General features: G+C 44.5%; 1 protein-coding gene across 1 annotated transcript in view; it reads left to right on the top strand.

The window, feature by feature from the left end:
• The window catches only part of DNAH8 (dynein axonemal heavy chain 8), an 8,835,797-nt gene extending 8,821,648 nt beyond the window's left edge, over positions 1 to 14,149 (top strand). The window contains exon 93 of the mRNA XM_069608756.1: positions 13,557 to 14,149. Coding sequence (XP_069464857.1) covers positions 13,557 to 13,844 — 288 coding nt within the window. The 3' untranslated portion in view covers positions 13,845 to 14,149. The remainder of the gene's footprint in view (positions 1 to 13,556) is intronic.
• Positions 14,150 to 14,659: the final 510 nt, after the last annotated feature.

Raw genomic sequence — 14,659 nt, 5'->3', positions numbered from 1 at the left:
ATAGTAGAAATCATGCAGAAAGGGCTGAGGTTGAACTCGGAGGCGGCCTCTGTTGCTGTTTGCTGTTGTTGATGAGCTGAGAGTTGCGGCTTGAGTTCTGCGTGCGTTCACTGAACGTTTTCAGGTCCTTTTTACGAAAACTACCGAGTCTCGAGACTCGAGTGTCGAGTTCCAAGTTCCGTGTCCCACACTTTTCAACTTTGTCGTCCCTGGGAGCACCACGACCACGGCTGTGGTCCCCACCCCCACCAAGGCCCGCCCCTCCCATTAACGGAGCTCTATAGGAGATCCAGACCTGATCTGGGGGAGAGCCGCATTGAGCAGGTGGGCGGGCAGCTGTGGGCAGCTGTGGAGACAAACAAAACGAGGACCACGGTAAGGAGCCCTAGATGCAGCCCTTGATGCTGTATTAGCGCTGATTTTACTACAGCTTTACAGCTTTACAAAGCTCCTCGCACCAATATCAATATTAACACTATACTGCACTATTGTTAAGGACAGAGCACAGACACATGTCTGAGGAGGAGTGATTGTAGAGTGATTGTAAATTACACATCCTTGAGCTCCCCTGCCTCACATTGTTGTTCGAGGAGGAGTGACTGCAGACTATATGCCCTTGAGCTCCCCTAGCCATATTGAGTGCTCCCTCCACTTCCACCTATTTGTTCACTTACATTGCGGCTACTCCATTACGCCCTAAAATAAAGTTGCTCTTGATCCCGCCTTTGACTGTCTATTGTAAAAAAAAACAGGATAAAGAAGCTAGGAAAGATCCCTGCACTTTTACAGTGCTCTTTCCATAGCCTATAGCTGCTGTTGGCATAGTTGCAGGTGACAACTGACACACTATAGCCATCCCCAGCCTAGCATGAGTGGCTGTGAATCTCGTTTGCCTGACCAAATCATTGGTGGAATGACAGCTGTAGGCCCACTTATTTTAGACAAAACCACAGGCGGAGGGTTAGTCGCTAGCCTCGACCTAGAGCCAACCACAAATCATCCAGTAAAGGCTCTAGTTGTAGTGGGGCGGAAAAAAGAGTCTGCCAAAAATACCATGGATCTTGAAAACACCCTCAGCGATGGGGCTAGTGCGGCAACACTACAAAACCAGCTAAATGATTCCTGCGTCTATGTGGAACCTGACCTAGAGGCGACTACAACAGAGTCACAGGAGATTAAGGCAAATTGTCCAACAACTGACAAGGACATCACCACAGGTTCAATTCAACCTTATAAGGAGACCGTGGTCAGCATAGATGATGAGGTCTACCTACCTATAGCCCCTATATCCTGCGATACGGCTACACCCACCGGTCCACCCAAATACTTGGAGCCCAAACCCCATAAGACCTCCAATAGAGGGGCTCCTAAGCGACAGGCATGGAAACCTAGTGGCCTAAGATTTGGCTCCAATTTTGGGAACCTATGTTACTCACAGAGTGATTCCTCTTCAAGACCCCCATCCATCCTGCTGCCTACTGCTGAGACTCTCCGCCTAAGTAAAAAGGTGGGGATGCCTCCCGCCCCATGGAAAAACCAAGAGGACTGCCCCGGAACAACTAGGTAAACCTCAATTATTCATCACATAACCACAATCGACTCAGAGAAAAATCACGGCAACCTTGGCTTGGAAATCGCTTGTGAGAAGGAAGTAGCTCCTTCGAGGGAAAACTCCAGGGCGCTTAACTCTCCTTCTCGAACAGGTAAGAGAGCGAATAATAGTGAAGAAGATGAAATTGAGCACAGTGGGAGAACGAAGAACACAACTATAGCCAAGTCTGCAAGGCCCATAGATCCTTCGACCTCACTAGGTGCAAGTTGCCCTAGGAAACGGCGCAGGCTTTCTTCATCAGTGGAGATCGACCCTAGGAACAATGATTCAATATCTGATGAAGATGTATTATTGGACATGATTGCAGCTCAGGTGGAGGAAAAGTCTTCATCGAGTGCACTCCTAGATGCCAATATGATTGCAGCATTTTCTGTCACCATGAGTCCTTTCATGAAATTGTACGAGAGCACCGCGGACCAACTAAAGACCAATCCACCCTGATCGCAATGCTACACACCAAAATGATCTTCGTGGAAGGATTCATATCGGCTTTATCCAAAAATAAACACAAGCATGAGGAGCACATTACAAGCTTTTTGAAAACTATCCTGGAACCTCTAATTAGAGACAAGGAAAAAAGAAGGCAATCCTTGTCAAGCACTAACCAAAATGGTCCCATCTTCGATGTTGATTTAAACACTACACTGACAAACTCTGGGGGAAATGCTATGAATTTGGGTGTTACACCAATTTTATCGACTACCAGCACGGTCAACACTAGCGGCCCTGCTGCATCCTCTCTGGATGGAACCAAGAAGCCTGCAACACAACCCATCAATTGATTGTGCAAGGAATCATATCCAGACGATCCAATGCTCCATTCAGGGGAATGGAAGTTTGTGGGAGTTGAAGACAATCAGATCCCGGGGACTCGAAGCAGCCTCCCCCTGAGACATACCAGGACCATAGTAACACCGTGGGGAGAAACCCCAAAAAACCAAAGGAGATTAGGTCTGCCTTGTCCAATCCCTTGCCACTTAGATCTACAATGGCACCTGGGCTTCCTGCATCTGCGCCTCTGACTGTGACGATTTAAAAAAAATGCCCCAGCCCTCTACTACAAAACCTCAACCCAGAACGAGAATTGTATCCAGAGTTCACATGAACAGATCCTCCAGCGAGGATTCACCGCTTCCGTTGGCAGGAGATTTATGACGCAGGATCAAAACAGTAGGGCCAAAGTTAAGCAACCAAAGGGGCTGACTAAGAACTATAACGCGGACAACAGTCAATGTGAGAACAGCCCTGGCAAGGAGACTATTTCAGATTCCTACTGCATGGAACTATGTAGAATCCTTTGTATTAAAGACAATCTAGTTCTAAATAGAGCGAACATCTTTAGGCTCTTCCGCAGTATTGATGCACTCTCTGGACTCAACACAAAGGATTTATCATTAGTAGAGTTTCCGGATAAATCGAATTATGATAAAACCATGATACATCTTGCTTCCATGGGTGTGAAAACTCTACTACAGCAAATCTCTGAACTACTGAAGAACATGGGGTTTTCACTAACCGCTAGATCAACCTAGAACCTAGGAAGAAGAGATGAGGCCAAATTCTATGACCAGATGTCCACTAAATCTCATCATCCTAACAGCTCCAATTTTGATGTGGGGAATGGGAAGACAGACAACATGGACAGCGACTGTTCCTTGAGCACAAACCAATTTAGATGTGATGAAGGATCGAGTAAAATAAATAAGGGCACATTCAGAATCACAATCAATAACAATACTGCCTCAAAGAGCACTTCCGGTGTACCACGAGGGACCAGGGGTGATAGGCCTGGGGACAACTGGGACTGGCTGGCCGGCTCATTGGCCAGAAGATCATAATGCCAGGGCCCAGGTGACAATTACCCCCCGCCCCACATCCACTTGGGTTGTTGGAACACGCATGGTTTTAAACATCTACTGGGTGATGGTAGTATTCGACTGGAAGATTTTTAGGTCATTTGTTTGCAGGAGACGTGGCTGTATGTTCAACCTGTCATCAAGGACTTTGTCGTCCTCATGAACCCAGCAATAAAAGGCATGAAGGGTAGACCAATGGCAGGCCTATTGACCGCCATCAACGAAAGCTGAGGCCTGCGGGTGGCCTGGTCAAAGAACATTTCACCATTTATTCAGATCACCCTACTGGTATATCAAACTGGTGAAGAGGAGGCTATGAGGCGGATCCTTTTGTGTAACTTATATTGGAACTGCAACAACCCTGCAGCCAAGAACTTCATGGACCAGTTAAGGGAGGAGGTCAACGCTGCAATGATTGACTACTCCAACTTGAATGTGATCTTATGTGGGGACCTAAATATTCACTGTTTCAATAACTGTGGGGCTCTCATAAATCTCTATGTGAGTAATCTACAAGAAGCTGAAAAACGAGGCCTGTCGTTTAGTACCTAAATGCCATTACATCGGGGAACATCCCACCAAATCCAACCTGAAAGAGAGGGCACGTTTCTCACATTTTAGACTACTTTCTTGCCTCCAACAGCCTCCACTGTAGAGTAGTGGCCTCGACAATCATCGAAACTCCACAGAGTGACCACATTATGTTGAAATTAACACTTGAACTGGGCAGGACATCAAAGTCTCCGCCAGATGGGGATGCCTTGGAAGTACAGCCTGGAAGAAACAGAGCAAGATTACTGAGGGAAAATGTATCAACATTATCTAAAAATCCAAGAGACAATGGCAGGCCGGAAGACATAGATTATACGCTGTCCTTGGCCATCTTTAGCGAAAGATTTGGCCCAGGAAGATCAAAGGGCTTCTGCCACAAATATACTTTCAACCATGAGGTTGCCACAGGAAAAAGGAAGCTAAAAAAGTTGCAAAGAGCGCTGAAGAAAAATCCTTCCCCGGCATCACTTGTGGCTGTCAAGAAAATGAGGATTGCATACAATAATTGGTTAAGACAGCATAGGCAATCTCTATTGCGATCAAATGCCGAACATATGCTGGAATTAGTTGCATCTAAAAACTCTAGTGAAATGTTGCAAATCTTTAACATGCTAGACGCACCTCAACAGAGTCTCATTTCCAACCCTATTCCGGTAAAGGACTGGATGGACCATTTCTCCAAGCTCTTCTCAAAGCCCACCATGCAAGCCTCAAAGGCTGCAGAAAACTCCTGCTCACACTGGGAGTTTGAAACTGAAAGGGAAGATATCCTCGCCCTAATTAAATCGTCCAACAATTCCAGAGCGGCGGGTCCCTATGGCCTCACAAATCCGTCACTAAAACAATATCCTGAGGAATGGGCAACTTTCTTACACCAACTGTTTCTACTGGTGAAAATAAAATGCTGTATCCCGGCCACCTGGACGAAATTCATCATTGTACTGATCTTCAAGAAGGGTGAGAGGTCTGTGGCCGCAAATTACAGACCTATCGCCCTCTTGGACATTATTGGTAAGCTTTTTGCGGCCCTGATCTTGAATCACCTTACGAGCTGGGTATCAAAACATCGGGATGGCTGGCAAGCAGGGTTTGAAGAGGGAATCGGAACATCGTTAAACCTCTTTCTGATAAATTACCTGAAACTGAGAATGGTAAAAAAGAACAGTAAAAACGTATATCTCGCATCAGTGGACTTGTCTCAAGCCTTTGATTCAGTAAATCGAGAGAAACTTTGGCAGAAGCTAAAAGTCTGGGGGTGCCCCACTGACATACGCGAGGCTATGGAGGCCCTTCATAACATTCATAACAACACAAGCATTCAAATCAAGTTGAACCAAAAGGGAGACCTGTCAAACTACATCAAAACAGGAGTGGGCCTCAAGCAAGGGTGTCGGCTAGCCCCAGCCATCTTTAAATTATACATGTCAGACATGGGTGATGCCTTTACGGAAATCAGATGCTTCCCCCCTTGTATTGTGGGCTCCCCAATGAATCGTTTATTGTACCCAGATGATGTCATTCTTCTAGATGAAACTCCAATCGGGCTCCAGCGGCAATTGAATGCCCTAGCACTCTTTTTATCTTCCAATGATCTAAGAGTAAACGCCACCAAATCAATGGTGCTTACCTTGGGGAAGACAAGACGCAACCTCATGAAGTTTAAGGGTTGGCACATAAATGGTGACCAGATCCGAGAGACATCAGAATTGCTCTATTTAGGTATCCTAATCAATGCAAGCTATAGTGAAGCTCCAAGAGAAATAGCGCTAAGGCGCAAATTGATGATGCTGACAGTCCAGGCAAGACTGATCAAACGCCGATATTGTAAATTTACCTTGACACCTTTACTCCGTTTTTACACCATGAAGGTATTCCCCATTGTGACCTATAGGGCTCAGTGCTCTCTCCAGATGAGCTGGAAGATATGGCAAATCTTGGCCTATTTTGGAGAGCCGTACTTGACCTCCCCAACTGTATACCTGTGGCTGTAATAAGGAAAGAGTTTGGACTAACTTCTCTCATTACTTATGTCAGCTGGAAAACTCTATCTTTCTATCGCAAATGCTTTCTGCCTCCACCAGATAGCGGTTTTGGACTGTTGGGCCAAGCACTAAAGTCAGAAAGAGAGCCTTTACGTGTTGAATGGAGCACCAAATGTTTGAGCCTGTTGGACTCAATAGACTGTACTGCGAAACTACCTATTGAAAATCCAGATCTTGTAAAGAAACAGCTGTATGAGCATGATTGGATCGAGTCCTTAGTGCTGGCGCAGTCATCCAAACTCTATGGCAAATACTGCGTTGCTTTGAACAAGCGAGGCCTAACTCCGCTGTATCTGAGTACGTTTCCTTCGGCGGAGTTGCAACAGCAATTTCTCAGACTTCGCTTTAACATCTTTCTGACCAAAGACATTTTTGTAGCAAGAAAACAGAAAAGCATGAGAGACTATAAATGTCAACTCTGTGGTCACCCAATGGAAACACTTTGCCATCTCATCATGAGTTGTGAGGGCATCATGGACATTCGTTGCAATCGACTGGGGAGATTTTTTGTAAACAATCGAACCTCGGCAAAGAAAGACGTTTGGTTACAGCTGCTACAGGGCTCAAGGTTATCTATAACTTTTCCCCTGCTAGAGATGGTATCAATCATTTTTAAAAAAACTTGATGGAGAAAAGTGAGAAAGTAAGTTTATTTCTGCATAACAAGACTGAAAGAAGCTGCCAACTGTGGCTGAACTGGTCCTTCCCTCTTCTCCTTTTTACCTGTTCTTTTCTCCTTCCTTTTATTTTTCTCCCCTTTTTCCTTTTCACAGCAATTGTATTATATGTTTTCAGAGTCATGGAATGTTTTCAGAGTTATGGAATTTTCGTTTACATCATTTTTTTTCTTTTTCCTTTTCTTTTTCTTTAATTTTTTCTTCTCATTTTTTTTTCTTTTCATGCTGAATTTGAACTGTAACTGGTAAAAAGCTTCTTTTGAAGCTAACACTAATAATAAAAAAAAATAATCATGCAGATGGGACAGCAAGATAAAATTCTTTTGATAAATGTATACAATCCTACAGGAAATGGTAACACCACAACAGTAAAAAATCATATCAAACTGTTGCTAGAGTCCTGGATAGTTGATCACCCAAAGGGGTACTGTTATACCATAGGAGACTTAAACTATCAGCGCCCGCAGTTTCCAGATAACTTTGTTTCAGTCCTACAGGACTAGTCGTATATTTGAAATCAACTTGGTGTGTTGGCCATTGGAACAGGAGAAGAGGATTCTATTGTGGGTAGCCATCCCTGGCTATCTCTAATCAGGAACTGTCAGCTTTACCAATGAATTGATGTTGATAGTTATGAACTGTATTATACCTGGACAAATGCTCTTCAATCCTCCTGGGTTGATTTCATATTATCTAAACTCTCTGGGTTTGCGTTTATAAATGACTTCAGACTCACTGCTACGAAACTCAGTGACCATTTTGTAGTAGAATTTTCTTTAAAAATAGATCCTGAGAATATAAGTAATAAATTGGAGGGTGTTTACTGTATTAACAATAATGAAAACCTTATAAAATGGATGGAAAAGAAGCTTTGTAAAATCACTGAAATGCTGTTGGCCGCATTAATTGATAACTCCCTCCCTATCTTTGCTCACAATGAGAATTACTACATTATTGTGCAAGATTCTGTAAATGAAATTGTGAAATATCAATACAAAACTACCTTCCAAAGTTGTCCACACAGAATGGCATATGATCAGTTTTTGGCTGTTAAGAAAAAGGAGCTAAAAATAAATCTTTGTTGGACAAAAATAAATATACAAGATGGTGAAATTAGATTAGTACGAGAGAAAAAAATGAAAATGCAATGCACAAATGGGCATAGAATGCACTGAGGGTTTATGGCCTCAGTCCAATGGCGATCTATGTTCTTGGCTCTGAAGGATAATGAAATGCAAAGATTTTGGCACATCTACAAAAAATATAATTCAGATATGCTGGGCATTAGGAAGATTAACACGATCTCTAATACTGTACGGAGCACACATATATTGTCTCTCTATTACCGAGAACAAATTATCGAAAGAAATAGCCAATATCTGAATGTAAGAGATAAGGAATATTTCAAATTTACTGAGGCTGTAATCGAAAAAATTATAGGAGATATGAATGCCTCTAGAGCACCTGGCTCTGATGGCCTCCCTAATTTGCTATATAAGAAAAATGGAAAAGTATGGGGCACTATATTACACTTTATTTTTACTGAAATAGCACATACGGGTGTTAAGACGGATTTCTGAACTCTGACCTGGTGGGCAGATGTTCAGAAGGCCAGCCTAGTTTCTTGGAACAGGGTAACCTCTGGACAAGCCAGACCAATCAAGGTAGCTATGGCAGGCGGTCAAGACTAAGTCTCAGGAGGGGTGAGGGTGACTGAAAGACCTCAATGAGCACACAGAGCAAGGACCCTTATAAATTACTCCCAGACAGGTGTATATATCAAAAATATAAACACATTTATTACAAGGCCTTTGTAACTCAGCACACAGTAAAAGAATCACAGCAATCCAACTAAGCCAACACAACACAATCAATACAAGATATATACAAGACCATTGGGGTCTAAAGGGTTAAAAGCACGAAATATGTTCACAACCTAGAGGGGAAGTAAAATAGGCAGTGCAGGTAGTCTTTAGTCCCCTTCAACATCAAACACACACCTAACTAAGAGGCAGTCCAAACCCTAAGAAGAGAGGAGCCTTATGCTCAAAAGTACATGTAGTGCAGGCACACGCGGTTGTTCCAGTGGGCAAAACAGGGTCTCTTCAGGGGTTTCTAGCAGCTCAGGAAGGTGGGTGAGGTGATGAAGAATATATTCCCACTATTCTAGGAGGGCCTCCACATGAAGGCAGAGGTGATTACAAGGTTTGGGAATAATTTGCTAGTTCGCACTAGCAGTGGAAAGGAGTGGGACCCCCAGGGGCCACTTGTGCATAATAATGGATGGTGGCGCTAGGGACCACTAGTTAGGGTTAGGTTTACTCACCGACCACAGTCGCACTCCAGACCAAACTTCGCCAGTCGAGTCCACTTGGGTTGCTGGTTATACTGCAGCAATATGACGGCTCTGCGGCTTTCAGTTCCGAAGATACAGTGAGGATTCCCAAATGGGACAGTGGCGATTTATCCTCTCATGGTGGATGGATCAGGCCAGTGTCACTGCAGCAGGCTTCAGGGGCAAGAGGGTCACACATGCAGTGCACCTGCAAAGATCGTTGCCGCGGCTGGGCCACACGGTAACCGCGTTTACTCCGGTCCTGGCGCACTCGTCTCACTTCAGACCTGGTAATCCCAAGTGTTCGAAATTCGGTGTGAGGGTGCCTGAGACACAGAACTAGCAGTATACCAAGTTTCGAGGGCCTCCTCGAAACGACGGCGGAGACAGAGCAAAGGTTCTGTGTAAACTGGTCAGCCCACTGGTTGCCCAGGGACACTTACAAGAAGGCTTACTTGCAGGTTTTGTCGAAGGTGCCGAGAATAGTGGTCCCACTATTCTAATGGTTCGGAGCATCTTTGCAGACATTCTAGGATGACCAGATGCAGAGGGGTCCCATCGAACGACAGTGGGCTCAGGGTGCCAAACCTACCAGCGGTTCACCAGCAGTTGCTCGACTCGGCTCCTAGTTTCAGGATACTTGGATCCTATCCTTTGTTTAGTGAGAACACCAGAGATCAACATGGTATGGGTGTTTTCAGCCTCCTCTTATCCAAATTTCCCTTCATGCCAAAACGGAGAGGACCCAATGAGAGATCTGCTCACAAACACACACTCCATACATGGACCAATCATGGACCACGGTGGTCCCAGTCATTCACAGCAATCCAATCTCTCTGGCTCCCAGGATGTGTATTGGGGACAGACACCCCAGCCCACATCCCGGAGCCACACACACAAGGCATGCAGAAGCCTGTGAAAGCTTGGCATTTCGCGGGAAACTGCATGTCCAAATAAGGACTGATCTGGTTCGACTCGACCTGGGGAAGGCAAAGGGGCAAGATGGCCAAAGGACAGAACAATGAACCATGTGGCATGGCCATTTTGGAGCCAGGCCACCTATTCATGCCAAACGTGGTCAACGTGGTTTAAATGGCAAGAAAGGGTTAAAATTATATGAAAAGATAAGCTGCCACCAGCCCTGTCCATGACACATCTACACATCTCCAAAAAAGTCCTACGAGAGTATCTAGGGTCTTTGTAATTGACTAGGAGACCCCAGTGTACTGTACTGTAATGTACATTGTGCACTTGTTACATGTTGCAGAAAAGTTGTAACATTGGAAAAGGACTAAGGGAAACAAATCTCCCAGCACTGACTGTCTTAAGGGCATGTCAGCTTCCCCATAAAAAGTGAGCGAAAGCCGAGAGGAGTGCTGCAGAAGGCTGTGCTCCCCTGGCAACGTCAGACTAAGGTGTATAAACAGCAGCAAAAAGTTTGGGGGTGTACAACTGGAGGGAAAATTACATATAAAATGAAATCCTTCCCAACAACGGGCCATTGATTTTTGTAAGGCTTTTGATATGGTGGACCGACAGATCCTCTGGAAAAAAATTGAGAAAGGCAGTCTACATTCTCAAATCTTATTTTTTGCAAAATCCTTACATGCCGTCAATACTGTGCAGATTAGAGTGGACCAAGAAGGTACAGTCAGTGAGCAGATACCAGTAAACTTTGGTCTAAAACAAGGCTGCACATTGCCCCGATATCTTTTAATATATATATCTTGGATCTTGAAGGGGCTCTTAAGAACGGAAATAACCATCCCCCGCGCATTGGAAACCACCCTTTTGCCTGGCTCTCCTACGCAGATGTCATTGAAATTCTTGATCAGACTGCGTTAGGATTACAACGCAGCTTGAATGCATTGGAAAGATACTCCAAACAACATGGACGATCAAACTAAATCATAAAACTAAAAAAAGATATAGATGCTCTATTCAAAATGTTATCCTGGAAAACGTCTCACGCTATCTATATCTTGGAATGCTAATTACTAATAACTTAGATAAGGAGGCACTCTCTAAAGCTGTAGTTGGTAAAACCACTGCTAAATTCAAGGCAATTGGATCCTTTATATCTAAATCTGGTGGATTCTCGGTAGAGGCATTATTGAAGGTATACAATATCTGCTTGATCCCAGGCGCACTTTATGGCCTTGAAGTATTCTCAGACAAGGGAAACTGCTTGGCTAAAACTACTCGAGGAGAAGCTATGGAGATGGCCTTAGGCCTCCCTCAATGTGTGCCAGTCGAGTCAATATATTTTGAATTGGGAATGGTCTCCCTCCCTGCTTGCAAAATGATAGCAGCCTGTAATTTCTATCTAATTTCTATCTTAAACTGATGCTAAACCAAATAAATCCCAATACTGTCTATTCACATTTCCTAGACTAAGATGGCATACTGATTATACATCCAGCTCTGAAGACATTGCATAGTGAGGTTGAAGTCTTCTTTAAAGCAATAGGATGCACATGTCTGCCAGATGATAATCTGGCTACTAAATTTGTGGAAATTAAACAAAAGGCAATGATTTGGGATTGTGACACACAGGCTACAGGTAAATCAAATTACGTAGCATACTGTATGCAGGCATTTCCTACAGATTCTGCATGTATTTATATTGTTAACTTGCAAAATGCTAAAGTAAGAAGATTCATTCTGCTATTAAGGCTGAACCAGCTACCAACGCTGGCTAATAGGGGTGCGTGGCTTAAAATCCCAATCAAAGATTGCCTATGCAGACTAGGTGGAAATGAATTGGAGACTGCTAGACATCTTTTGACTGATTGTAATGGCCTAACATCTTTCCCCGTACCCTCTATGGTGCTCTCTGTTTCACCTATCTTCTCTAACTGCTATTCTGCCACCTCCTCAGCCGCCTCTGCTTCTTCTCTCATACCGGACTGTCTGGCCACAATTCAGGAATGGTGTGCCGCCAATGATTTCTGCCTTAATGCAAGTAAGACTGAGATCCTCCTCATTGGGACACCCGCTCCCTCCTTTCCGCTCTCTCTCTGGCCGCCCACTCTGGGCCCACTTCCTGCTCCTTCCTGTGAGGCTAAGAACCATGCTGTCATCTTCGACTCCTCCCTCTCCTCTCTCCTCACATCTCTGACATCTCTAAGAAGTCAAACTATCAACTGGGCCTCCTCAGAGGTATTCCTCTTTTTCTCACTTTCCCCCAGAAGCTCACTGTCTCCAGAGCTCTGGTCCTCTCTATGCTGGACTATTGCAAAAGCTTCCGGCCTCTACTCTTGGATCATTGGAACTTTTCCAGAACAGGACTGCAAGACTTGTCCTTGGCCTCAGGCCCAGGGATCATATGTCTCCAGCTCTGAAATCTCTTCACTGGCTCCCCGCAAAGCGTCAAAGATCAACTTCAAGACCCTCTGCATTGTCCACAAGACTTTCTGAGGCCTGGGACCTCTCTACATCCAACTTTCTCTTCCAAAACATCTTCCTTCTCGAGCTCTCCACTCATCCACCTCCAACTCTCTGAGGGTCAGACGCTTCACCAAGCAGAGAGTTGGTTCAGATCTATCTCCTCAGCTGGAGCCTCCCTCTGGAACAGCCTCCCTGCCTCTCTCAAACTTTAGCAGAACCACCTCCGGTTCTGGAAGCAACTCAAGACCTTCCTTTTTGCTTCCCCTTTCTCTCTTCCTCTCCCCACCTGGTCACCCTCTGAATTCGAGCCCAGGCTCCTGCATGTCCAGTTGCCCTCGCACTGCTTCCGGGCTCCCCAGCACTTAAGAGTCTTGATCTGCAACCCTAAAGTCCCTTCTCTTTGCACTTATGAACCACCCCCTGGCTACACTTGTGAGTTAACTGCACTTCCCCCTTCTCCTCCCCCTGGCACTTCTGCCCTTCCCTCTTCTCCTCACTTGCTCAATCTGAATCCCACAAGGCCTAGTAAGATCGTTATTTTGTCCTCCCTTGTTTCCTCCTCCTTGTCTCATCGCGCCTTGAAACACTTGTGTACAGGAGCGTTATAAATGCCACATCATATATCATATCATATATGAAAAAAGCTCAATGAAATTGGTACATGATATACATTGTATACACATGGACCAATTCTGGTCCCCAATATACAAAGTAAGAAATACAGTTATGAACTTCACTGTTTATTATATATGGGAAGAAACTTGGAGTAAGTAAGTTAAAACATATACTTGAAGGAACTCGTCTATGTTTTAACTTACTTTATTCTCTCAATGAGCAGGTTGATCCAATGGGCAGTGTTATGAAATGCAAGTTCTTATCCTCAGTCTGTATCATGTTACTTGTTAGCCTATTTATTGACTACTTGTTATTGTTGACCTAAAAAGTATACATGTAATGTCCTTTTAATATACGTGTGTATTGAATGTTTATTTTACTTAATGTTAAAGGTTATAATTAACCATGTGACACTTTAATAAAAGCGTATTGATTACAGATTTCTTACTGGTGTCTCTTGCTTTTTTTGATCTGCAGGAAGGCGTTTATGTGTATGGACTGTACTTGGACGGCGCCAGCTGGGACAAACGAAATGGTAAACTTTCCGAGTCCAGCCCGAAGGTGCTCTTTGTCATGGTCCCGGTGGTGCACATATATGCCATCAACTCCACGAGCCCCAAAGATCCCAAACTGTACACGTGCCCGGTGTACAAGAAACCACGCCGGACGGACTTAACCTACATCACGCCTCTCTGGCTCCGGACCGTGCAGACGCCAGACCACTGGATCCTGCGGGGAGTGGCCCTTCTCTGCGACATCAAGTGAATGGCAGTCATGCTCAGAGCAACAGCCTGCTTCCTAATCGGACCCTTGTAAAGGGTGACTGTCTTTGTTTTGAAGATCTCTATGGTTTAAACAAGTCTCTTCTCATGTAGTTCCTTGAGCTGCTCTGCTATGCGGCCTTTCATGTGTAATGTCAGAAGTAAATGATTTACGTTATGTATTTTCTTTTCACTAAACATGCAATTTGTTGCCCTTTTGCACGCGCTCAATGGTGCACAGTCTGTGTGACACTGTCTAAATTGTAAAAAGGCAAGACCGTCAATAAAAAATATTTATCCACTGAAAAAGTCTCGTTTGTAAAAAAGAAATGTGCAAACTACGTATACAAAGTCACGGAATGCCATCAATGTTCTCCTTGTAGAGCACAAACATCACTCAGCCCAACCACTTAGATTTACATTGAAAATGTCAAGTTTCAAAATGTAGTGTGTTCTTCTCGGATGAATATTAAAACGGCCTGTTTTTATCTTCAACCCACCATTCTCCCCCCCATTGTGCTGCTCCAAGCTGTGCGCTGTCTTTCAAAGCCGTGCCTAGAAAGGCCACTGGTTCAGATAAGAGCAGGCCAAACTGGCCTCATCCGCGAGCCGAGGGGCCGCCTCAGATAACACACGTATTGCAAAGACACACGGTTTGTCTTCTGCTTAGGGAACAACTCCACTGTTAGTGGCACAGAAAAGAATATGTGCGGTATGAAAGGGCAAAGCAAAAGAAACATGGAGAAGGTACATGTGCATGAGCACAGAAGGGATGGAGCACAGGGAATGGGCACAGGCGATAGGGCTTGTGTGAGAGAA

This window comes from Ambystoma mexicanum, chromosome 4q (genome assembly GCF_040938575.1).
Source record: "Ambystoma mexicanum isolate Mex_15411 chromosome 4q, UKY_AmexF1_1, whole genome shotgun sequence".
In the NCBI taxonomy this organism is placed as follows: domain Eukaryota; kingdom Metazoa; phylum Chordata; class Amphibia; order Caudata; family Ambystomatidae; genus Ambystoma; species Ambystoma mexicanum.
The sequence above is the reverse complement of the archived record's forward strand: the minus strand, read 5'-3'. Positions and strand labels throughout refer to the sequence as shown.